Raw genomic sequence first — 27,405 nt, forward strand, 5'->3', positions numbered from 1 at the left:
TTCTACCGACATTGGTCCAGCGACCCATGCCGCCACTGCTTTCAGTGGCGTAGAGCAAAATGAAACCTATAGCCTATGTCATAAAGTGGCATTTTATTTTTGTCGATCGCGGTCGCTTGCAGCCTTTATGGGAACGGTACCTTAGTATCAACATTTCTGTAATTTATTCTACAAAACTTTATATTCAATTATATAATACTTTTCATATTACAGTTTCAAATGCTAATACATATAATAAGAATACTAGTATTGTAATTTAGATAAGATTCCAATAACATTCAGCCAAACGAGTAAGTATGCAGTTTATCCTTAGGATAAAATCATTTGTACGATAGTATACTTTTAAATGCGATTTCTTAATTCTCAAGCATAGAGTTCAATTTACCAAGTCTTTACATTTTATAATACCGGATAATGCAGTGGCGTAGCTAAATCACAAGGTATTACTTATTCACTAAATTTTTATATAAATAAATAAATAAATAAAATTTATTTTCAGACAAAGAAGCCCATATTATAAATAATTTTTGACAATAAAATAATTATGAACTAAACAAATAACCATAGCATTGCCCACTGAACAAACTAAACTTTGATAATTTAACTGGTTTCGGGTCCGCTTTCTATTATTATCAATTCCAAATCTTAGTACGCCACTGCAATGGCATCTTTTACCTATTTCAAATTCATCTCGTAACAACTTGCATTTTTTCCATATTCGTACAGGTACAAAATTCAGATATATTTTGAACAAGATTAGTATTACGTATTATACTTTACAGCAAAGCGTTTGTAAACAGCCAAAACTTATTTGTTTACCAAACAAGCCAAAGCTTAATACGGCATAGTTATTTTAAGTAAAATTGAAGTAAGGACTGGCCTCTAATTATTTAAGACTGGAGTAGTGACCCAACTATGATAGGCATTAGGCACTAATCCCCAGAATAATTAAACACAAAGAATACGCTATACAATGTTCACGAATCATGTTGATAGACAAGGGGAAACATTGTATAACTTATTGTGTAACATTTTTCATTATTAAGGGATTAGTGTACGCCTCAGAATGTTCTTGTAATTTCATACCTACAGGCACCCCGAGATGCCCTGTACCCTTGGCAAGTATATCCGCCACATGTATTCACATAAACCATAACCCACTCGACGCAATTCAGTCTTCTACAATTAATTTAGTTCACACAACCCTATAATATTCTACTATTTGGTCTATTCCGCCGCTGAACTGGACTCCGCCGTACTGTGTGATGGCTCCGCGTTTTGTGCTTGGGCTTCTAGAAAAAATAAAATTATCTATTGGAAATTTTTTAAAATGGAATGTTTTTTATGAATTGCGATGAAAAAAGTTTTAGACTTTGGTTTATTACAAATTTGATTTGAATATTATTTGGCCTGTTTCTTAAATTATACATAAGTATTGATTATTATCATTTATCACACATCTACAATGGATTCCCTGGAACTTATAACCCTGATTTAAGGAGTGAGCACACTGAGACGGGCCGTGCCGGGGCGTGGTATGGAAGCGGAAATCCGCTGCGCCCCGACACAGTGTGCGATACGCGCATCCGCTTCCGTACAAATTGTATGTTGATTTTCACAATTGATTTTTGTGATGAGCCCCGGCACGCTGAGCCCTGGCACGGCCCGTCTCATTGTGCTCACTCCTTTAGTGTGCTATATGATTTTCATTAAATTACAAAATAATTTAGTACAGTACCCATTACCCAAGCAATCATAGCTTGCAAATGATACCCACGGGATATGTTTGGTGTTTGGATGCAAGTTACAATTATTTTTATAAAAATATTATGTACTTAGTTACTGCAAAGTCAATCACAAAACGGAAGATTATCAGACATAATTATTCTTTAGCTCAAAAATGTAAGCTAAAACTGGCATTTGTATACTAGAGAATAATCTGTCCTAATAAATGTATGTCGTTACAATACAAGGAATCGTGATTGTGTTTTCATTAAGCGACTATGCAATACTTCTACAAAAAGTGAAAATGTATGTTAGTAAGCGGCAAGCGTGCGCAGGGTGTGACACTCACCGCTTGTTAAATAATTTTTGCAGCGACTGAAACAATGAAATATCAACTCTCTAAAAGCGTTTTTTACATTATGCAGTACGATATCGTAACGATAAATTGCATCGGTATGAAAAAGAGATATTTTTAATGTAAAACATGTGCGACATATTCCCGTTAAAATGTTCTGGATCAATATTAGAACAAACGCACTTATGACAAAGGCGTGCGTTGCAGTTTTTTATCGGATATTTGAATCGCATAATGTGAAAATGCTATTGAATAAAGTGATACAACAAACGCCGTTTGCACACCAACGTGGCCAACCGCTACAAAACGACGAAAAAGCGAAATGCAACACATTAGTCATTACACAACGCATTGCTTTTTAACGAGTGAGATAGAAGATCTGTCACTATTTACTTAAGCGTAGGTGTGCATACAACTTTATAGTCCGTCAAGAAAGTGAAGAAATTAAAAAGTGGCAATATATTGAATATTGTGTCACTGTTCACTTTACTGATTAGAATCTAGAGTCTAGAGTACACAGGCCACCTAACACTCGGGCATCCTGAAAAAGACCTAACACCATATTTTGTATCTTTCACGACTAATTTGCCGATAAAAGTTGAGAATATAGAAATCAGTGGTGTAGCTATATCAATAATTATACGATGCCCCCGGGCCACAGACCAGCTTTAGCAAAAATTAATAAAATCTTTTCCTTTTTTTATTTTACGAAACATGTCAAAAGTAAAAGGCTACCTTTTCTAAGGGCCAAACAATTTACGACACGAGGCTCTGCCAATGCTTCTGATAGAAATCGTATATGAGTGAAAGACACAAGCATTAACCTGCGTTTCCACCAGAGATGTGTTGCGAGGAATGTGTTTTTGAGAACCAATAAAATCGCTTCATCGACGGGACATCGCTCAGCGCATCGATTCTATTGGATCTTAAAAACACATTCCTCGCAACACATCTCTGGTGGAAACCATAAAGTTAATATACCTAGCGGAATAGAGAAGCGAAGGCCTGAGCAAGAGAGATGTCACTATCAGTAACACTGCGTGGTAAAAAGAGACGTGTGACAGCAGCACTCTTTTTTTGACGTCCAGTCGGCACGTGCCGCAAGTTGACAATTTAATCTCATAGAATTCATGTTCAATCATGCTTGTGTAAGTGTATACGTACCTACACATATTTTTCCCACAGATGAAAACCAATTTTGGTTTCGTTTGCCAGCTCGAGATTGTTGCTCTATTCCGCTAGGTAAGTATATTAACTTTATGGTGGAAACGCAGCCTTAGACTTCTTTCCTATATGTATTGTGTTTGTTGACCCGTGTTTATTTATAATTACAACTCATGATAATAATCAAATAAAAAAAAACAAGCGCAGCATAAGCTACATCTACTAAAGGTCGACTACCAACCTGCGATAGCTCTTTCGACCTTCAACTTGTCTTTAACAATGTATATCGCTGTGAGGAAGAAGAACAGCCCTCCGAGTATTTCCACGAAGCATGTCACGAACAAAGCGTACTGTAGTGATCTGAACTCTACCAGTTTGCTCGGCGCTTCGAAGGGAGAGAACTTTCTTTTGAGGTTTTCTGATATCTGAAAAAAAGTATAGAAAAAAATTAGGGCTAATATTAATAAGATAGATTGTATAAAATGTAACGTTGTACACATAAACAATATTATTATAATTGTATAAAATGTAACGGTGTGCACATAAACAATATTATTATAATTATTATTGGAGTTTCCTACGACAAAAAGGATCGGGACCATTTGCATCACACAAAAAGTTGTTGAGATGATAATTATTATGATATCTGCGGCATGTCTGATATATACCTAATTCTAATAGTTTAGAACATGTTATGCATACTATCAAATTTTTTTTTTATCTCAGTACAAAAGTAACCACAGTAATGCTTAAATAGAAGTTTGGGATAAAATACTTACAACACCAACTAAATAGGGACTACCAGCATCCCCCAGCATGTGTGATATCAGGATTTGGAAAGCCTCAGCCGTTGACCTCTTAGGTGGTACAACCACATACTGAAAATTATACAAATTATTGTAGAATTTCATCAAAATTTCATTAGTAATGTTGAAAAAAAAACGTAACGTAACGGCTTTATAATAAAGTAAAAATGTAGATTTAAAATTTGAAGTAAACTATTTAAGTCTTTTATAAATTATCTTTGAATAAGTTTGTTTTATAAATTTAATATACAAGGTATAAATAAAATTAATACTCACAGCGCCATCTATTGACATCTCGCGAAACTACGTTGTAAGCTTGTGACTCATCTAAGTAAACATTGCGAAAGTTCGCGCAGCCGTCAATAGATGTCGCTATTTTGCGCGAAATTGAAATCAGTCCACTTTGCAATACTTTGAATTTTTTTTTATACAACGGAAATATTCCAATGAGATTCCAACGCAACCTACACAGTAGTAAACACCTTTTAATGTGAATGACTGATTTCAATGACATGCATCATACATATTTTACGCTAATGCTCATGCTAGCTTCAATCTTATATTGTAAGTGCTCGTATCCAGTAGTGCAAGTTTACATGCAATAATTATCCAAAATAATTTAAAAAGTTTTCAGATAATTTTATGAGGCGAGGAATTCTAACTTGTCAACAAAATATTACGTTGCAATCAGTATGCAATAGTAATAAGAAGTTATTGCAGTAGGACTACTTTAATAACCTTATAATTATTACTAGGTATTGAAATTCTAATTATCATCATTACTAGAATAAATTAAGTTACATATTATTAAAATAGTCATGACATGCAAACAATGAAATGTGTATTTAATGTACACATTTCAACTTCTTCACTTTAATTATTATAAGCTACATATTACAGAGCAGGTTTGAAATCTACTTTATTGGTAAAATAAAAACTGAATATTAATAACTGACATAGCTCTACGAATAATAAAAATATTATTCGTAGCTGTAGCTTTTAATGATTACTAAGGGCCTGTTTACACCTACCCGAGTACTGTCTCTACTCGGGTAGGTGTAAACCTATCCGAGTAGAGACAGAGTCCTCGGCCGAGCACGTCCATATAAAACTACCTGCTACTAGGTAGGTATAATCAAGGCATTAAGGAGTTAATAGATTAAGAGCCAGTTTCGCCACTTACTGATAAGTACCGGATAGGCTATCCACAACCTATTTGGCAAATATCATAGCACTAAATCTGTCAAATATTCGTCAGATAGCCTATTTGGCATTATAAGTAAGTGGTGAAACAGGCGCTAAAAATTATAATAGATCAAGAACTCCCCACCTCATAAACCCGTGCTTACCAGCGATATATCTGCGACGATAGCCCAGTTGAGATTCAACGCCAACTCGCCAATGAACATCAGCACGAATGGCGCATAGAAGTAGCTCTCGCAGAGAAACATCGCCGCGCACATCGCGGGGGCGGATATCAGCAGGCCAGAGGCGCATATCACGGGGTGGGCGCGAGGGTACCTCTTCACTAGAGCCGCCCCCAGCCACGCGCCCAGCGGGACACCCAGCAGACCGGACACCATCGTGATAGCACCGAACACGAGCGACACCCTTCACGACATTGCATTTTGAGGGACATCGAAGGCCCGCATATTTTCAACACAATCTGTCTGGCACGTGCGTGCATGATGGCATGGCATGCAAACGAGATTGTATCGAAAATACGTTGATTCCCTAAATCGGGAAATTCGAAATTCAAAAGCTGAACCCAGAATATTTTGTGGCGTTAATATTCGACATTCAAATATCGAACCCAGCGTTCAATCGAATCAAGGAATCATAATAATAGAAGTCCATGCATAGTTTTAAACGCTTTTAAGATAATAATAATTCCTTGAATCGAATTTAAAGTTTTAGGATATAATATTTAGGACCAACCATGGCCACAAATAGATGAATTTGGGTTTAAATATTCTTGACAATCTTTAGAATGTTATCCATCTATTCGTAGCCACGGTAAAATGATTATTATTATAGGCAGTGGGAGCCGATGATGCATGCTCCATATTAGTAATGAATGATGAGCTTAGCGCGCAGTATCTCATTGGAACATTTCGCTACCATAGACAAATATTTTTTCAAGTTGTCAGCCTTGAGCCCATAGACTAATTCCATTTCGCGCGCGCTCACCAGCACGATATCGGCGACGATCGACCAAGTGAGGTTTAAGGTCAACATGCCGAGGAAAACCATGAGGTAGACCAGCGGCTGTGGGACGCTAGGGCTGGCGGCGAGTAAGGCCGTGTACACGAGCGGCGCAGAGGCGATGAGGGCGAGCGCGCAGACGAGCGGGTCGGCGTCGGGCAGGCGCGGGCGCAGGCGCTGAGCGATTAGCGAGCCGAGCGGCACCCCCATCGCGCCCGCCGCCATGCCCACCAGACCGAACTTGTACGACACGCTGATAGGATTTGTATTTATTTCAAAGCCACGAAAATAAAATAAAAACTGCATGTTGCGTAAGATACTTTTGATTTCAAAATATTCTTTGATTAATTTTTCTATCAAAATCTATAATATCAGTGGAGTATCCACCTAATTAAGCTAAATAAATGATGTGAATTTCATTTTGTTATTGTCAAATAGTAGGTCGTAACTACCATCAGAGGGATTGAGCTATAAAACTGACGGGGGGGAGAAGATGACAAAGGGGGGTAAAATGTCAATAATAACGTCATTCCAAGATGGCGCCTCGCTAACTCACCTGCCGATGGTAATGTCGACGCCGGGCTGTCTGGACAGGCCGAGGAATATGAACTGCGGCCCCCACCACGCGAGCGCTCCGGTTACAAACGCGACGCACGTGAACGCGAGAGTTGACAGCATGAATGATGGGCTGAAAATTAAAAAACATAATTAAAATAGAACATAATATTTGTATGTTGCCAGTTTTAATAAAAAAAAAAACAAAGAGAATAATATTTGAAAATAGAATGTGATATTTCTAAACGCGGCGGCGGAAATGAAAAAGTTAGAAAAAATATTTTTAAATTGCCATAACTGATAACAAAAGAACATAACGAATTTCATTTCTCAGCCAGTAACAACGAAAACATTTTTCTGTTAAAGTACGTTGTATCAATCTCATTTTAGTTTGTAATAATGTGATAGTATGACTTACACTGCATTCATAAGGTTAAATATTATGTGGGCAGTGGGTAGAGCTTTCTAACGTCTTATAATTTTAATCTATTGATCTCAGACTCTTGGGTCATAAACCTGGGCCCGTACCACGAAACGGTTTTGAGACGCAAACAATCGTACGAGAATATTGCGTCTTACTCTAACAAACGTGACATGACGTTGTTAGAGCAGAACGTGGCATTCTCGTCCGATTGTTTGAGTTTCAAAACCGTTTCGTGGTACGGACCCAGGCGCGGTCCCAAAATTTCAGGCTGCGACCGCGCCTGTCATAAACTCATAAGTCACAATCATCCAATATTAAGATACGACGTAATATCTTGTGATTATGATGTATCAGTTCTGGCGTTCTCGTTAGCAAATTGCACAAGTCACAACCAATACCAATACCAAGCGTCCATAGATATAATATTACTTACGAAGGAATATCATCAAAATATTGCAAAAACTACACTTACCGTAACCAAAATTGGTAATATAAAATAAAATACATAATATAACAATTAACAACTCAAAAGATAAGAATTAAACTCACTTCTTAACAAGATATTTCAGATCCTCTTTATACGTGGTGGTTTTCATATGGCTTTCCTCAGCTGCCCCTCGCTCGGGGTCCTTCATGACCCACAGCATGAGCATGACAGCTACCGCTCCTAGTATTGGAGTCACACGTAACCCCCAACGCCAGTTGCCCGCCACCGCTGTGGCCACTGAACCGACTATGTAGCCGAGACCACTGAAAAAAAAAACGTTAATATAGGCTCAGAAGTGAGCATAATCTTAAATTTGCTACATTCCTTATGTAGACAGATAGGTAGAGAAGAGGTACTGGGGCCTGGGAGAAGAAAAGTAATATAAAAGTCGTACTGAGGATTTTTGGTGGTCCATAACATATAGATTCCTGTCAAGTAAATGCCCTGAATAACAGTAAGACAATACCTCTTATCCTCATCCGATCAAATTACTTGTAAGGCAAAACATAAAGATAGCAAATTCTTGAGGAAGAATCGAGAAAAATCTCGACATGATCTGTATTCATCATCTTACGTAACCATAAATGAGATGTTTCTCAGTCATTAATTATGGCGCCAATTAACTTAACATCTCGCTGACTAATGTAGAATTAGCATCAATTAAGCAGCAGCCGGTGACTTCCATCAATCAATATGAGCGATATTTGGAATTGCTCACGTGAAAATGGAAATAGTGTCTAATTTACGTACTAATTTGTAATTAGCGAGCATGCGATGAACGTTTTGTGATGTGTTTACGAGTTACAATGATAAATGGGTGAAGATTTGTAATTGTCTAAATGAGATTGAGAAATGGAGCAAAAAATGACGAGTGAAATCCGAATTTTTAGCAATTAATTGGATGTTGTTAAAGATTCTCTCATATTGGTTATGATTTGGGATGCCTCTTCAAATTAACCTATGACTTACGAGGCAAAAATTTGTTTTATAAGATCGAGTTCTACTTTTTCTTTGCAATCTACATGATGCACCCAGCACCAGATTATGTCACCGTTTTGTAGTTGACAAAAACTTCATAAGCCTATTTACTTCATCATCCAGACTTACAGTCTATGAGTATTCATCATAATATAAGTCGAATGATGCCATAACTACCATGTATTAAAAACAGCTAAAGTTCCTTATAGAAATGATGGAAGCTAACCATCGCGAGCAAAATCTCTTGTATAAAAAACAAGATAAAAGAGCATTTATCCTAGCATTATGCCGCATGCAGAAATTAAGTTAAAATGAATGGGAAGAAAAGAAAAAATAATGGGAAAGATGGAAAAAAATATGAGATTTGATAAGAAGTAGTGAGAATAAACGTAAAAACTCACCTGCCAACTGGTATGGCGAAGTAGAAGAACGCCAGCATCTTGGAGCGGACGTTGCCGACGAAGAGGTCGCTGATGATGGTGGGCGCGATGGTGGAGTACGACGCCTCGCCGATACCCACCAGACCGCGGAACAACAGGAATGACTTGTACTCCTGAAGAGATACGTTACATTTAGAATTAGCTGAGAAGAGAGCTCGTAGCAGCAAGCAAGATTTTGGTTAGGTAACTATGACGAGGAGGTTAAGCTTAAAGACTAAAAAGTCTGTTGGAACCAAATAATTAATAAGTAAGATAGGAACGCTACGATTTGCTTAGCTGGTTGATGCTAGTAGTAAATAAAATAATAAATAAATATCATCAGTCATGTGCTACGGTAGATAAATCTCTTAGCTTGCTAAATGTAAATTCACAAGCTACTTACAGGCATAAACGACCCAACCAGCGTCATCAAACTCCATAACGCGACGCCAAACGACATGATACACCGCCGGGAGTATCGGTCGCCGAGGTAGCCGAATATCGGCGCGAACACCATGTACGCCACCACGAATACCGTCTGTATGAAACCGGCTTTGTCATCCTCTATGCTAAATGCGGTCTTTACGTTGTCTAGGACACCTGGAAAGAAAGAGAAGAACTTTAAAATTTCTGGTACATTCAGCATTTTTTCATAAACACTGCCTCCAAAGAGATGTGTAAGGACCAAAACATTTAGGGTAAAAAATCTCACGAGCCTTGCCAATTTCCAAAACACAATACTTTGAAAAGAAAGTGTGAGAATATTATGCACGTATCCTTACGACGTGTGTCGCATTTCTTGGCCAAGTTTGCAAGCATGACCAAACCATACACTTCTCTAAGTTAATTACTTATGGTTATGACTCAAAATTGTTATAAAATGCGATAGAAACGTCTATTGGCATTTTTGCCAAGAAGTGGCACTCATGTTGTGATTCAGGAAAATAATAAATAATGGTACGTGGTGCCAATAGGATCTTAAACTGTGATTTTGCCGTGACTCATTCTATTTTGACCTTGAACTGCGCTGCAGTCGACGATCAATAGCCAGTCCAGCAAAAATCTTACATTACGTAAACGGCTTCCTTTGTAGAATTTTATTGCAGAGCTTCCTTCCACTAGCAACACTTTAAATACCGTATACAAATTCTTACAACGCGACAATGGATTTTTGAAACGCTTTATCCGATATTAATAAACTGATAAGCCTTCAATGTTAGGACCAGTAGTTTTCCAGCTACAAATAGCATGAATGACAAGTAAAAGTCGAATGATAATGAAGATTTATTAGTGCAGCTGACAGAGTAACGTGACCCCTACCTGATATAGTTGATAGTTGATACCTCTAATTATATATATTAACTAGCTCTTGCCCGCGACTTCGTCCGCGTCAGCAAAATGTGATGTGAACAAAGATACTTAATAAAAAAGAGAAAAAAATCCCCTTTTTTTTTTTTTAAGTAAAATATATCCTCCTCCTTTTCGGAAGTTGGTTAAAAAGTAGCCTAAGTTATTCTTTACTACATCAGCTATGTGCCTAAAAAGTCCCGTCAAAATCGCTCCAGCCATTTCAGAGATTAGCCGGAACAAACAGACAGACAGACAGACAGACAGACAGACAGACATACAGACAGACATATAGACAAAAATTGTAAAAAATGTTGTTTTGGTGTCTGTACCCTATATACATTCATATGCATTTAGTAAAAAACAGTTCTTTCAATATTACAAACAGACATTCCAATTTTATTTATATGTATGTATGTTATATGTACATATAGATGTATAGATAATGGCCTGATAATTTTATGTAAAGATCACTTATTTCTAAAGGAAAAGGAACAGAAAGCCTGGTGAGAATGTCTTGGTGAGGAATGATGTCATATTTAGCAACAAAACGCATAGCTTCATACCGAATTACCGTATCATACTTTAGTTTTGGCACTTATTTACGCGAGTCTTTCTCACATAAATAAGTGCCATAACTGCAATTTCAGCCCGATTTTCGTAATGTAAGGTCATAATGCTTAAATATCATCATCGGCAATAATTTTCTCGTAAAAGCATGTCAGTGAAAGGAGAATTTTTACGACCGTTTCATAACGAAGTGTAACCGACCTTGAGAAGGTGAGTGACCGTCTGCCATTTGTGAAAATCAACAGGTTCCGGGACACTCAAGTCAATCACGAATCACGATCTTTACGAGATGAAAACTATTAATGTTTTAATAGCACCCATTCTTTTTTGTATTTAATTGCAAAAGGATATTTTTTGTAAGTATATTTAGTAAATGCTTATATAACCAGAAACCAAACTAACAAAGCCAGCGCTGTTAGCCTAGATTTAGAAACCGAAAGAAGTAAAGGAAGAGAAGCCAAAGCGCAAAGTATAAAAAGAACGAGAAGTTTTAAAAGTCTGCCAAATTGTCTGGCCATGAAACTACAAGTACTTATTTGTTTAGTCTAAACCTTATCTATCGATTAAAACAAAGTGGCTCAATGCCCACGCTTCGATAATGTTATCTCGTTTTGCAAATTCTAATCGAATATACTGTGAGCGATATCTTTAAACATAGAACATACGTACCTCCTCCAGCTTTAAGAATATATTGTATTATAAAAATTCATTACGATATAAACATAATATATTGTAAAAGTTTTCAAGAGCAGATTTTAAAGTCCCCATGTCTGAACGGATAATATTTTAAACTTATAACAAGAAACATAATCAACTTTTTAGCACAAATATCTGCAAAAAGAAGAATGCTGGTACCTTATTCATCATATCTGACACTTGAGATATGGGCGATAGAAGGTTCTACCAAAACCGGTCCCAAGGGTAAATATCCACAGGAGTGGTCCGAGGTTCGCAAACTTGCCGAACAAACACAGACGCCCGATAAGGGAAACGAAGGGATAAAATGGATAACACGACTGCTTATGAACCGAAGAAAAATAGGTCGTGCTAAAATTGCTAAAACTGAATTTAAATAATGTTGTAATGTGGTAGCAATGTTTGACCTTTAAAAATGAATAAATGGTTGGTATAATAAAAATCTAAATCTAATTTCCCGGGAAGATTTATATTAAAGTAGTGATTGATACACGTTTTATTATCTTAAGTACAGTTTTGAACTAATGTAAAGGAACAATGTAGTCACTATTCAATTATTCACCCAACATAAATAGTGTATCTAATTATAGTGATTTTATTCATTACGAATGTTACGAAGCAAAACGCTGACGCATTCTGACTTCACGGCCAGGATGTGCTAAGTTCAAGACTAAAACTAAACACGATTCATTATGATACTATCATTTTTTTTTTTTTAAGTATAAAACTTTATTTTTCACTAGATGAACCCGGTGAACATCGTATCACCTTCCTCTTAATATAAACGTTCCGGACTTCCACGAATATTTTAAGACTAAAATTAGCTAAATCTGTTCAGCCGATCTCGAGATTTAGTGAGACTAACAAAATGCTAAATCTGTAAGATATTTAAGTTTAATAACTAAGATATTATTTATAAACAACGCATCCATTTCTATTAAAAGCATCACCATTTCGGAACGGAAACCCGGATACGCTCCATTCATTTCTACGAGTTATTTTTACTCTCCAATTAATCTCACTTTTGATTACGTTTTTAAAACTCCTATCGTAGCATTCTTGGCATAACCAGACGTACTTATGGGACCACCCAGGTTTGTTTTTAACAAAAATTAACTGACTTTAGGATAATGTTAAAATATTCTCAAATCATGTATAAATATCAATCAATAATTAAGCATTTTTAATGTAAGTACATAGTTTTATTTCAATGAAATTAAATCTTCGGGCGCAACAGTCCAAAGGATCATCCAAAGATACCGTCAGTTCACATTTAGCACCTCTGACATTCTATTCATTTTTAGCCTCGCGTCTCGCTTCTTTTATTATTTGGTCGTGTCCATAAATCATTTCATTGTACACATAAACCCCACCTCCAACCCCAACTAAACAATATTCTTTATCGCTTTTGTAACGACCGAGTATAAAATCAACACGTTTCGTACGTAAAAAGGACGTGATGAATAAAATATTGATCGTTAATGGAATAGAGAATAGATACTTTATGAGTAATATTTATATAACAATGGATCCAAACAAATTGGAGTTAAAATCAGTTGAATCATAGCCGAACAGAAACAAGAGGTAGATAATGTTTTAGACGGTAATAGCGATAATGGACATGAAAGAGAACCGAAGTGTGTAGTGGTAACTGACAACTGATAAGCACTAAAGTGCATCGAACATTGTCTTTGAAACAAGACAGATAGATTACACGGTTTTCCGTTACCGGACCCGACAATCGCGGAGGTTAAAAACGGAACAAAAGAAATAGACTAAGAATAATGAGACAAACACAATAATATTATAAGTCTAGATATATCTAGTATAGTACTCAAAATCCATACTTTCTTTAAAAAATATTGAATAGGAATAAACGTTCATTGTTTATATAATTAATGGTTAACGTACGCCATTCAATGGAAAGCCCTCAGTGGAAACTACTCTCATTTCTGAAGTTCACACCGACAAACGTGAAATTTTATTTCCCAACCGTTCCCAATCGGTAAATGCTATTAATTGACATTTTACGATTGAAACTTTCGACTACACTTAGCGAAATTTAATAAAAAAAATTACGAGCGATTCAACAACTTTCTGTACCAGTAGCACACATATTGTAATAATTTTAATGTTTTAAACATTGTTCTAGAATTCATTTCTAGCCAGGCAACCTACTTAGCGTTTGAATAAAGAACGGTGAAAGATGGTATGCATAGAATATGAATATTGCGGTAATGCAGTATTATGTACACATCGCTGAATCTTGCGAAACTGCGGTTGATATAATAGGTATCATAATTTCAATAATTTGGTCCTAGAGAACTAAGTTACCGTAAATCACACTGGCGCTTTCGTTACCCAACTATTTCTGCGGTTTCTGTTTATATTAGAACTTAGAAGTTAGCTGGACTAGAAAATATGATAGCTAGGACCTTCCTAGATTCATGGGAAAGCTGCCAAAACTTGATAATTGTGTGCCGCGAATATTTAAATTTAAAGATTCAGCAATGTTTGTACATTGCTGTCTTTTAATTCCTTAAATTTTTAAATTTCCTTTAACATCATCTTTCTTTGAATCTACACATAGCACCTTTTTATCAAACTGCGGATGAAAAGCGGAGACTGCTTTTCCAGTTAGAACCTCAACAGGAAATGTGAAGATTTCTTTAGAATTTAAAGAAATATGTAAATGGTTGTCACTACTGAATACGTTAAATACTTTGGACGCACATAAAATGTTAATTCCAACTAGACTGACGTAATTTTCGACAGTATATACTTACCTACTTAAAATATTAACTTCAGGTCAAATAAAAATAATAAATCCATACTAATATTATAAATGCGAAAGTATCTCTGTCTGTCTGTCTGTCTGTCTGTCTCGCTTTCACGCCAAAACTACTGAACCGATTGCAATGAAATTTTGTACACAGTTATTCTAGAGTCTGAGAAAGGACATAGGCTACATTTTGATGTGGGAAAATATCTTATTTCCATGAAAATATCGATGAAAATTAATTCGCTCATCCCGGGGGTCCTGGGTTCGAGTCCCGCAGGCGGAACAAAAAGTTTTCAATGTTCCTGGGTCTTGGATGTGTATTAAAATAATATTTCAAAAATCTTAAATATACTTTATGTATAATATGATAAAAAATCCAGAAATATATCGATGCAATGAACATTTTAGTTCTAATACGACTCAACAGATGGCGTTTTATTTTTACTTCATTGTAACATAAAACTAATCATACTTATTAGTTATTATGTTTTTGTTTATAGTTTTTAATACGTTAGAATATTATCACTTGGTATAATAATAATCAATCTATCTTATCTTATAGAACTCCTTCTGCATTTCTAATATACGTGACAAGTTGACAACAGAAGGCGCTCTAAAATAAAGGAGGTTCAAGTGTACCGTGTTGGCCTATATTCCATCCAGAAAATATATCAATGCAATCAACATTTTAATTCTAATATATGAAAACAGATGGCGTTTTATTTTTTACTTCATTGTAACATAAAACTATCATACTTATTAGTTACTAGCTGTTGCCCGCGACTTCGTCCGCGTGGACTTTAGTTTATAGCGCGCGGTGTCAACAAAAATTGGTGTCAAATTAAAAACTTTTTAAAACCCTGGTAAGTGGTACCCCTCTTAGGGCCGCGCTACACCGGAATGGCAGCGCTGAAAGTGCTCGCCTCGCCGCTGCCATTCCGGTGAAGCGCGGCCCTTAATTAATCAAAATACCCAAAAACAGCTGTGCAGTGTGCACATAATTTATACTAATATTATAAATGCGAAAGTATCTCGGCCTGTCTGTCTGTTTGTCAGTCTCGCTTTCACGCCAAACGCCAAAACTACCAAACCGATTGTAATGAAATTTTGTATACAGATAGTCTAAAGCCTGAGAAAGGACATAGGCTACTTTTTTACTGGAAAAAAGGTTGTCAGGGGGTGAAAATGCGTAAATTTGTTCAAATCAAGTTAGTTCCAAAAATTCATAATAAATGGCGCCGTGCGTCTTCTATATCGCGCTGACGCTTGCTCAAAAGTCTTTCTATAAGAGGTGGTATCATCTTTGATCTTACATTTAAGCTTTATTATATACTACACCATTTAATTTTTTCGATTGTTATATCTATTCTACTGTATTAAAAAACTCAGTACTTTATCTGTGCAGTGACGTAACCTTAAAGCCTATCAATGATAAATAGTTTATGGGTAAAGTTGTGTAATTGGGGGGCTAAATAAGTTTTAAAATTTGGCATAAAATATAAAGTTTAATATAAAAAAATGAAATACTTATTGTGTGCACACTGCACAGCTGTATTGATCTAAGGGGTACCAGGGTTTTTTTATAAAAGCTTTTGACACCAATTTTGTTGACATCGCGCTTTATAAACTGAAGTCTACGCGGACGAAGTCGCGGGCAACAGCTAGTGGTTTAATAAATTGACTTCTTACATATGGATAAGTATTGATTTTTAACCTTAACATAACCTTACTTTCATTTCTTGACATGTATCTTTTTTTCTTAATTGGCAATGCGTGAAAAATTAATTCAACGATGATGGTTGTGAAAGGTAAAAACTATTCGTCGAGTTGCATTCACTCGCAACAAAATGGCCATAGAAAGCTGTTACAATAGCTGTGTTACTAGTATGTTACTCTGCGATGCGATGTGATAAAGTATTTCTCCTTTTACGTTAGCTTGAACTTATGTCTGATACAGTTTAAATAGTAATAATAATATAATAATAATAATAATATAATAAGAATATCTATGGACGCTTCACACCACGTCAGTCTAGCTCCGTGGTAAGTAGGTACCTGAAGGACTTGTGTTACGGGTACCAGACAACGGAAATATATTTAATACTTTTATACTATACATATATTTAAGATTTTTATTATATGATACACATATATATATATATATATGTGTATAATACACATCCATGACCCAGGAACTTTGAATATTTTTTGTTCCGTCGGCGGGATTCGAACCCGCGACCCCCGGCTTGAGCTACCAACAGCCCACCAACTGAGCCACAGAGGTCGTCTGAGAGTGTTCCTAAATTATTCGCCAAAAGCTCGTATTATATAAAATCATCTAAAGAGCTGGCGAACAAAACCGGACAAGTCCACCAGAGTGCGAAAGTATATTTTTTTTTCGAACTGTCTTCTCTTGACCCATCTGCGTCAATCCCTGTTAATATTTTCAATCAAAACCGGTTAAAAGCTTTAAAATGTTCATTTTCAAACAAAACGGGATAAATTCAGTCGTAGTTGTAGTAGTTGTTACTAGTTTTTTAGCCACTGTGTAATTTTTTTTCTCGTGGACTAATCCGGTTCTGTTCACCAGCTCGTCATCTTATGTAGGAATCATCAAAACTAGGAAGTCCAGAAACTACTACATGTCAATCGATCATAATAATAATATTAGATTACTTAAGACACTATACATACAGGTGCTGGGGCCTGGGCTACGCAAAGGGACATGTCACATGAATAAGTACTTTACAAGTTACAACTAACAACCTTCTTAATTAATGTAGAGATGCATTTCTGTCCTAATTATCAGGTTGATGGATGTAATTTTTTGAATTTCTGTAATCTGCTTTAGGCTGCCTTCACATTACGTCGCAAGCAGTGCGGCCGCAGCGCTGCTGCCGCTGCTTGCGACGTAATGTGAAGGCAGCCTAAAGCAGATTACAGAAATTCAAAAAATTACATCCATCAACCTGATAATTAGGACAGAAATGCATCTCTACATTAATTAAGCAAGGTCAGATTTCACGATAATGTTCATTGATAACATCTATTCAGGTCACCAAGAACCTTATTTGGCTAATGTTTATTATGATGGCACAATCTACTACTTAGTCACAAGTCACAGCTATCGATGACCTTAACCGCTCACGTAAAATCGCGTGGCGGGAAACGTCAGAGCTACGTCACGCGAAATCGTGTCATACGTGGCAGCACTATCGCACCACGCTCGCCCCACTGCGCCCGCATCACGCCACTTTTTGAGCCAATCGCAGCGCGGACCGCACTCGCGGCGGGAACTCCCACAGAAAATACAGTGTCGATTACATGGTGATTTACGAAAGCCAATTATGACTTGTGTTTTTAAACCATAGATTTAAATCTTTTTTTTTTCCAACGATCTAATCTATGTTTTAAACTATTTCATCATGGGACTATAACATTAATTTAAGTATACCTTAGGTACTTATATTAACTTTATGCATGGGACACAAAAATTGGTACCAAAACAAATACCTTATACTTACTATACCACTGATATCGTTCAGGAATTTGATTTCAAATTAGTCAGCGCTTCAAGTAACGCTAAAACGCTAGAATGATAAATGTGTATCAAGCAATTGTTAGCTCAGCTGTCAGCATAACATAGTTTAGAATTCAGCTAATTGCCGATTAATTTTCAAGGTCGGTTGCATAAAGCGATCACTGGACGATGACACCGGACGCCGCTTAACCTCGTTTAGAAAAGCCATTTTTGTCTAATGACAAAAAACCAATAGCTCAAGAATATTGTCTCAGATTTGAGATAATCTTAATTAATCGTTAATTTGAAGCACACTTTAACTCAAATAAAATTAAATTTTAAATAAAATATTCAGAAATGTGAAATCTTACACTCGTTGGGGCTTAAACAGTTGCTATTTTTTCATTTAAGATACCAATTAAAATGATTTTATCATAATTTATGGGATGCTATGTAGTTAAATGTTAACAAGGAAAAGCTAAATAATGAGAAATATAATCAGTGATCACCATAATATTGTTATGACTAGTAAAATTCCCCACAAACCAGACATTTGCATCTGTAAATTTTATCCTGTTTATTATCCTACAATAAGAAGGGCCATACTCAAAATAGTAACAGTCATAATGGCACTCGTATTTTTGTAAGAAATATGAGAGAACAGAAATAATAGGAAAATGTATATTTAATCGTTGACTATAAAATTGTGTATAAATTGTATTATTATTAATATACCTATTTAATTGAGAAATAAAACGCATTGAATAATTGAAGTTTCTCAACATATCCATTGTTTTAATCTAGGGTAAGGATAAACTTAAGCAATAGTCTTACAAAGTCTGGAATACTGCGTAAAGTAAATCATCTAGGTACATATCATAGTGTCCATGGCATTAACTTGCACGTCAAAGCGAAATCAAAGACTACTCGGAAGCGGCTTTATGGATCGACTTACAAGAACGGAATTTTCCAAGGAAATGCACTGACTATGGTTTTTATTAAAGCTTAAAAGTGCATTTATTTGTGCAGCATAAACCTGATAAAATTAAATACGCACTTCAAATAATTAAATGTTTTAAATGTTATCAAATTAATGAAGTATGAACAAAAAATAAAATTAACATACGACTAAAATGAAGCTAGCAAACGTTAAAGTGACTTATTTATTTGAACCCGAGACAGTCAATACCTGGAGGTTGGCCAAGGAGTGGGTTTGGCCTAGTTTTACATGATTTGTTGCCCTACTTTAATTAATGCCAAAAAATTAACAAAAGGAGTCTTACGAAATAAAAAAAAATACTACTTACCTTGTCTATGGCAATTGGCAAAGTACGCGTGTCATACATGTAACATGATACATGTCAGTGCCAAAAATGATCTCTAATTGTATGTTACATAGTATTTTTCAAATTATTGTAAAAATAATAATTAATTTTTAAATTTAAATAGAAAACATCTAGATTTCAGATATTATTATGTTCACAAATTTTGAATAGCTGGTAATAGACAAAGTTAATAGAAATAATTAGTAGCATTACTATGTCTGATATACATCTGGGAGCCTTTCTTTATACGCCCCAAATTATCAACTTTCTAATCTATTTTTACTGCTTCAATTCTAATGATATGACATTAGAATTATTGAAGCAGTAAAATAGATTTGTATGGTGCGCCAGGCAAGTGACGATGTCAAACTTTAAGAGGAGTAACTTTAAGAGGAGTCCATACAAACGCTGTCCCCTGTTTCCTCCCTGGATAATGCCGGTAGAGTTATGATTTTTTTCCTGAATATCTATGGCCACTATTAGCATGTCCCTATGTTTTCTTTTTTTTCATAATTTTATTATTAAAAAAGATAAGAACGTCCAAAAACCCAAAAAAATGGCAAGATTTTCCTCTGTGTTCAAACACCCAGAAAACAAAACTGGCTAAAATATACAAAAAAAGTAAAACATGGGAACACAGCTCAAGCCTTGCTTCAATTCTTAATGAAAAAAGTACTTAAATCGGTTAAGTTTTGGAGAAGGAATCAGCGGACAACGAATCGAAGATTTTCTGTTCTTTTATTAGCACTTTTGTCGTGTTGTCTCTATCGCGCTCTGCGGTGGGAGACTTGAGATTGGTGAGACAGCAATACATTTTCAAATACCTATTTTCAATTTCTCTCGCCCCTGGTGTATCCTCTTAAAGATAAGAGCTTTTTTGCCTAAACATATTTCAACTTCCGTTAAATGGTTTTTAAACGCTAAACTGTTTTTTTACATCAAACGACCCCAATATTATATTTTTACGAGTTTACAAGAATGCGTCTAAAGTCTAAACATCCTTTACTATATATTTTATGGATGACGATAAAATGGATCAAGTTTTTACTGCTTCGTAGTTAAGAGTTTGATTGTCACTTAAGGAAGTTTATTTTTTGAATGTAAAAAGTAAAAGCAATAATAATAGAAAACCGATGTTTGCTAGGAAAATGGAAATTCGATTTAATTTATCGATTTCACAAGTCAATAACAATTAGCAATAAATGCATTAGCCTTGCACCAAACAGAGGCATAGGCGCATACAATTGCTAAATAAAACCATTCAGACGTGTAAAAATGGCGCCAGTGAGAAATGCAAAATGAACTGAACAATTCGAAATTAGAATGCAATTACTCTCAGCCGTCAATGATTTCAAATATTTTACTGAACGTCTAATTAATCTAATTGATTTGCTTCATTTAGCACCAATTGTTTTTTTTTATGCCATTCTAGTAGTAAGAAGTCGCTAACAATGAAAAAAGATAATAAAATAAACCACAATTCGCAAGTGCCGACGACGGATTGTCAGACAACTAAATTTTAGACTAAAGAAGTAACAAAGACATAAAAATTACACTCAAATACAACAATATTAAATGAACAGTCATAAGAATGCCAGATTACGTAAATAGTTCTGTTACGTAAATGTAATTAAGTATAACAAGTAGCAGAAATGTCGCAAGATATTATCGCGTACGGTATATCAAACAATAAACATGAGGTGTGGTCTGTTATCTGTGCGGAGGATTCAGTGTTGTGAAATTTGTGAGATAATCCTAATAACAGAGAGATTAACGCAAAAGAATTTTTATGTTGGGTCTAGCCGCCACAGTAATCGCGCTAGTGCACCATGCAATCATCATCATGGTAGAGAAGATATAAAAAATAAATTATTTCAGGAGCATGCAAAAAGAAATAACACTTTTTTAATGAAATTTACTAAATATAGATGATTTAGTTAAAGACAGTACGATGGTTTTTGTGAGTTCTATAACCATGTGTTAAGAGAATGTTTAGCTGAAGACATTACTTTGTAAACTTTTATCAATAAAACAGAACATAAAAGAACTTGTTCATCATCATCACATACCTACATACTTGTAGCACATTTTTTTGGGTTAAAGAAGGCAGGTGTAGCCCTGGCCCCTGACGTCACTGCGACCCATGAGGATCTATTGTGACTCCTTCGCACTAAAGTATCATCCCCAACCCAATACTGCTCATAAATTGAACGATATTGTTACATACGCTAGAATCTAGTTTCAAAAATATATTCCTTAGTACGAACGCGGCTTTACAAATTGTAGAGATGGCAAAAAATGATAAAAATTGTAAAGCGACATAAGAATTTCGCGACCGCCTTAGTGATAAAATCTAGACCAAATTGTACGATAAGTAGCAAATGTTGCAGAGATGCGACTTGCGAGATCTGAGGCCAAACTAAATTACGTTGCCAAAAACAGACATTCTTGGTACTGTAAACAATAAACGGTAAACACTTACCTGACGAAATTTCCATCATATTAAGTTGGTAAACAAAAACATAGGACTTATTATGTGACAAGTGACACATACTATGGTGACACTGAACCACATAAATGTTCATGGTGAACATGATGCTCCCTGCTTCTATAAAAAAGGTTTATCAGCTATCCTCTAGTACCTACTTAATTAAAAGAATGCTTACTAAGCTTTTAAAATAATATCCCTGCGGCCTGCCATAGATAATTGAAAATTTTTTCACTGCTCATTTCGAAATAATAGGATTCTTACAGGTGGCGATGATAGTCGCTTCTTCTTTACCTTTACAATACGTTGGAGATGTATCTACAAATGCGTTCAAAGTCCAACACATTCCTCATCATTTGAATCAGAGCTTGATTCATTATCACCTCATTGAGGTAAATAACCTGATTCCCAAGGATATATCACTTGAAGGAGGCCGTTTAAATGAATTATTGACCTCTCAACGCAGGTTCAATTGAAATCGCAGTGCCCGATTGGAAATAGATTGAATGGGCTCTCTGTACTTGATGGAACACAGCTGCATATTATATTGAACCGCATTCGTTCAGAGCATTCAATTAGTTCTGCTACAGATAATACGCTTAACTTTATTAATACTTAAAAATCCATGTTTCTTGTATGTTCTACTGTTCGTGTACCAGACGGCTGCACATGACGGATGACCACTATGTTTTGAGTACAAACTGCGTTTATTCCAGACACATTACGGTAGATCAAAAGGGGCTAAAAAAAGAAAAAATCTAGTAATCTGTTACAGACTGTAGATTAGAATTTTTAAAATCTTAATGCGAAACTAGAAGCTGCCTTTTAAATTCTCGAGCGTTTCTGAGCGCAGATCCTTGAGACAGTAAAAATAATCATGTTTGCTTTCAGGATCTTCTACATCTTTTAATTTCGTAAATGATTCCTTCAAAGAATTGACATAATCAAAAGATTTTAGTGAATTTCGCAAAAGATTTTCACCAATTCCAATGTTGAAAAAGCTATTAACGCCTCCAGCTAGGAGGGACCGAAATTACTAAGCTGCAATTGTATTATTTACCCCACAAATACAAGGTAGGAAGCAATCTCTGCGGCAGACAAGCGGATATTGCAATATTGGGGTTTCTGTTATTGACGTGCCAGTTTCTTCGGAAATCATCCGGAAATGGACTTTTTCTTGGTCAATGAGTAACAATGTGCTGGATATTACTTTGTTTTAAACTAAACCAAGCTAAACTAAAATTTACAGTTTTGGATGAACCTAAAAAAATCTCCAAAATTTGTATGAAGCTTTGAAGCAGGTGGATATTATACACTGGTACTGGTAGAATTTTTGTTTCCATAATTTTGGCCGAACATAAAATATTCTGCAAATTTTTGAAGCTTTGAATCATTAACCCTTTAATTGCCAAGGTCGGAAGAATCCGACAAATATTTTCGTGCCCATTTAAAAAATACTAGAGATCGCCCAATGGTCGAAATTCGACCTTACTTGCAACGACATTAGGACTGCTACCTATATTTTGTAAAAAATATTGACTTCATCACAGTTTTTTCAATTCTTGTCTCTGGGACTCAGCTGATCTCAGACTGGCTGTTTAAGCATTGTCTAATACTTAATAGTATCTAAAATTAAATAAAAAAAACAATAATCCATTTTCAATTTGTCAACTTGTTGTCAACAGACTTCAACCATAAATAAAAGAGTTTAATTCGTATGTATTCGTAGGCTTGTCACTCAAAAATCTGTCATTTTTCCTAGTAGTAGTGTCGTAGTGTGTGTAACGTTTTATTTGTTAAAAATGTATATGATAAAAGCATCATTTTAAAATAATATTAGCTCGATGCACTCCTTCACCATATAAACTATAACTGTGCAAAATTTCATGCACCTACGTTTCCCCATTTTTCGTAAAAAGGGTTACAAAGTTTTTCGTTCACGTATTAATATTATGATGATGATGGAGATTGAATGTCGATTTTTAAAACTTATACATAAAGTGGAATTTTTTCTTTGCGATGTTTACTCGATTGCCTTTTATCTTGACACCGAAGTTGTTTTATTGTTTATTTAATGTTTGATAATATAAGACTAACGACTTACCGAGACAAATAAAAATGTACCCACCTATCATTAGTCAGCACTCAGCACCTACTCAAGAAGATTAACAATCGACTCTAGAGGGATCAGCTAAAGTAATAAAAAAAAATAGAAAAGATAACAAAGCTTAAAAACGTTCCGAAATATTATAACCACGATGAGACCGACATATTAAGTTCTAAGCCACTTTTAAATAAAAAAAGAAAGATGACTTAGAAAAAAAATAGTATTTTAATCCCATACATATTTTGGTTCAGTTGCTATCCTAAAGTCTTACATCGTAGGATTTTGTTTTACTTTTTTTAGTTTTATCTGAATTCTCAAGGTGGAAACAGTGCCCACTTGTCCTTGACACAACGTTTTGTTCTCAGTAGCCAAAATGAATAAAAAGTCCGTACAAAACAGGTACAAGATTTTGAAACCTAAAACGCGAATCATTAACCTACTAACTTGGAAATGATTATATTACTTACATAATACACATTTGTATCGCATACATTTTAAAACTAAGTCAGCATTAAATGTTTTTTTACTTCCGCATCAAATAAAATATTTTTTATTAATGCGTGTAATACTATAATTGTAATTTGAAGAATACTTATTCTTTATAATTTTAAAGTTAATAATTTTAAAGTTTTTAAGCGTGAATTTTGTTGATTGGTATTTTTTTTATTTTGTTTTCAAGTTTTCATAAACTAATAATTTTTGAATAAAAATCTTCCCCAGTATTGATTTTATATTGTACCTGTCACCTTGGCCTAATATTAGTTATTGTAAAACTAAATACACTAATAAATAATAATTGTATGTATTACATATAACATAACACTAGTACAAAATCCACGTGCACTGAAGCGTGATGGCTGACTTTTACATTATCGTAAATTATAATCAGTTTTCATAATAATATTATGCACTTTTACCTTCATTGTAACCTATGATTTTATAAAAAAATATTCCTACAACAATAACCTTTAAAGAAGAAGCTAAAAAAGCACTTACAAACTTTTGAAATGATTTTCAGTTAATTCTAGATGTTGTACAAAATATATCTCTCTACCTTGTACTTTATTAACCTACGTACAAGATTTTTTACTATCTCACTAGTGTCTAAACTACGTATTGAATCTTAAGGCACGAAGCAGACATAACCCAGACGCCCAAAAATCTCCTTTTTTTCTTAGCGGGCGGTCAATATTTTATTACAAGTTAAAGAGTCGTGTCCGAGTTATCGTTTTTTAACGTCAAATAAAACCACAACCACATCGCGCCTGGAACCGGGGAACATGTTTAGACTACTAACTGAGCATACTGAACGAAAGGATGTGATCGACAGAAAGATTTCATGCAGGGTGTTGTATCTTGCGACAGCAATGCAACAGCCAACTGTATGGTGCCAATCGCCTGTTGTATAATTGCTGTCACTAGATAATCACCATGTCATGTTACGTTTTAACCAGGAAATGAAAAGATTAAAGGAGTAGATTACGACTTTAATGACATTCATTCGAACATGTTCTTACATTTAGACGACCTTACAGAGAAAATGTTACAGAAAATACACCAGACCACCACCAATTTTACAGTTAGCTAAGATTGATTAGCTTTTCCTTGTAAAACTTTTTAGTGCTTAAGGCATTTATGATGTTCAAAAGATTCAAAAAAGAATGTCTCTTCCCAAAAAACATTTGACACTTTCCTAATTTAATTCACAGTGAGTAGTGACTAGTGACACTTGAACAACCACGGTGGACTGGTCAGACCACTTCTTAAGACCACATGCGGTCCTAGTCAAATAATCCTGACATATTTTATGCTCATACACAGTACACACTTTATTTTTTAAATGATGTAGTCAGGAAATGAAAGTTCGTTAAATAGTGGTTGATGCACTTAAAATTAATCTCTCATTAACATTAATTTATTCTATGTTACTCTATTGTATAATTTAACGGTAACATTTGCTTTTTTGGTTGTAGTTGGGAGTTGCACTTGCAGTAGCGGCATAATATCATTTAATTACTTAGTTGACGTAGCTTTTGGAACCCTGGAGCATAAATTTTACCACAAAAATTGCATCCTGCGTGACGTTTATAACATCCATTTAATTTATGGAGTGTCAACGTAAATTGAAAAACTTTTTAATTTTCATCCCCCGTCGACACGGCATGGCATGCGAATTCCAATTCAAACGTTTTAACCGACTTCCAAAAAGGAGGAGGTTATATGTTCGGCTGTGGAGTTTTTTTTTTTTTGTTTTTAATTACGAACATCATAATATTTTATTTTAGTTACATCATAAGTAATTAAAATTCAGCAAGACTGGAAGGTTGAGTTATATTATTCTTTATAAAACCTGATGCGGCCGAGGCCTTCAAAAGAAGAAAACAAAATCTTGATTTGCAACATTGTTAATTGCTTTTTAGATACAAATGATGTAAGGTGCAAAAGATTTTGTTTTTTAAATAAAAATAAATACTTAAATCATATTATTTTGTGTGCAGTGTTAACTGGTCTTAAAAATATTGTATTGAATCAACCCTCCACATTAGAAAGACCATGAATAAATTTAACCCTGCAGTGAAATGAAACAGTATAACCCATGGCATATTTCATTTATTAATCTCCGTGTACACAACACACCCCACAATGATTCAACAAATGGGGCCTAGAAGACCCCTATATTAAAAACATAGACGCTTTTTCATGTCATTCGTTATATTACTTTTTTATGACATTTATAAGCAACGGTGTTTTATTGGAGTTGTAACCTTTTATGTTATTATTTTTATTGGAATAAGCTATTTCGTACCGAGGCGACAATAATATACATATTTTGTTAGTTGTAACCTTTGGTAGTATTTTATGACTTCTTAAAAACATTTTTTGCTTAAATAATTTACTAAGCTTTTTGTGACGGTTTTACTATCTGAAAATAATTATGATGGTGTCTCTAAAATGTTTTGTGATTATTTAAAATGACAAAAAGAATGTGACGTAGATTGTACAAGAACAATGAGTATGATGATAAGTCATTATCTCAATACTATGACTAGCAAGACGTCCTGATTAGTCTTTTCTTATGCCTTGCATTTTTTGACTAATACCTCATTTGGCTGCCTACTGACAAAATATTTTTAAACAAAAATTGCGAAAAAGTAGCAATGTCATATTACGTACTTATATAGATATTTCTTAGTATACTTAAATAATGGTAAGTGTTGACCACTGTGTTGACATTTAATACACAATTTACGTGTGGACGCAACACAAAGCCAATATTAGCACTCCACGTAACAGATGACGTGTCAAATGTATTCTCGGCTTTTTAGACCCCAGCGTGCCTAGACGTGATGATAACATAGCATTGGATAATAGGGCGTTTGAGTCCATGGGACAACAAGAAGTTTTTGACAGCAAGAATTATTTAAGTTACCTACTTTTTTTTAATGAAATAA

General features: G+C 35.0%; 1 protein-coding gene across 4 annotated transcripts in view; it reads right to left on the minus strand.

Annotated features, from left to right (window-relative positions):
• Positions 1–563: 563 nt before the first annotated feature.
• LOC121733115 (protein spinster) overlaps positions 564–27,405 on the minus strand; it is a 39,481-nt gene continuing 12,639 nt past the window's right edge. The window contains exons 2-10 of one of the 4 annotated variants that reach the window (XM_042123272.1): positions 9,522–9,718; positions 9,101–9,252; positions 7,784–7,984; positions 6,812–6,943; positions 5,400–5,661; positions 4,024–4,122; positions 3,486–3,669; positions 2,075–2,100; positions 1,207–1,292 (exon numbers count right to left, since the gene is read on the minus strand). In XM_042123272.1, the coding sequence (XP_041979206.1) occupies positions 2,081–2,100; positions 3,486–3,669; positions 4,024–4,122; positions 5,400–5,661; positions 6,812–6,943; positions 7,784–7,984; positions 9,101–9,252; positions 9,522–9,718 (1,247 nt within the window). In that variant the 3' untranslated portion in view covers positions 1,207–1,292; positions 2,075–2,080. Of the gene's footprint in view, positions 1,293–2,074; positions 2,101–3,485; positions 3,670–4,023; positions 4,123–5,399; positions 5,662–6,240; positions 6,509–6,811; positions 6,944–7,783; positions 7,985–9,100; positions 9,253–9,521; positions 9,719–27,405 lie in introns of all 4 variants that reach the window. The other 3 variants (XM_042123271.1, XM_042123270.1, XM_042123269.1) reach the window with 3 other exon arrangements.

Source organism: Aricia agestis, chromosome 13 (assembly GCF_905147365.1).
Source record: "Aricia agestis chromosome 13, ilAriAges1.1, whole genome shotgun sequence".
Classification (NCBI taxonomy): domain Eukaryota; kingdom Metazoa; phylum Arthropoda; class Insecta; order Lepidoptera; family Lycaenidae; genus Aricia; species Aricia agestis.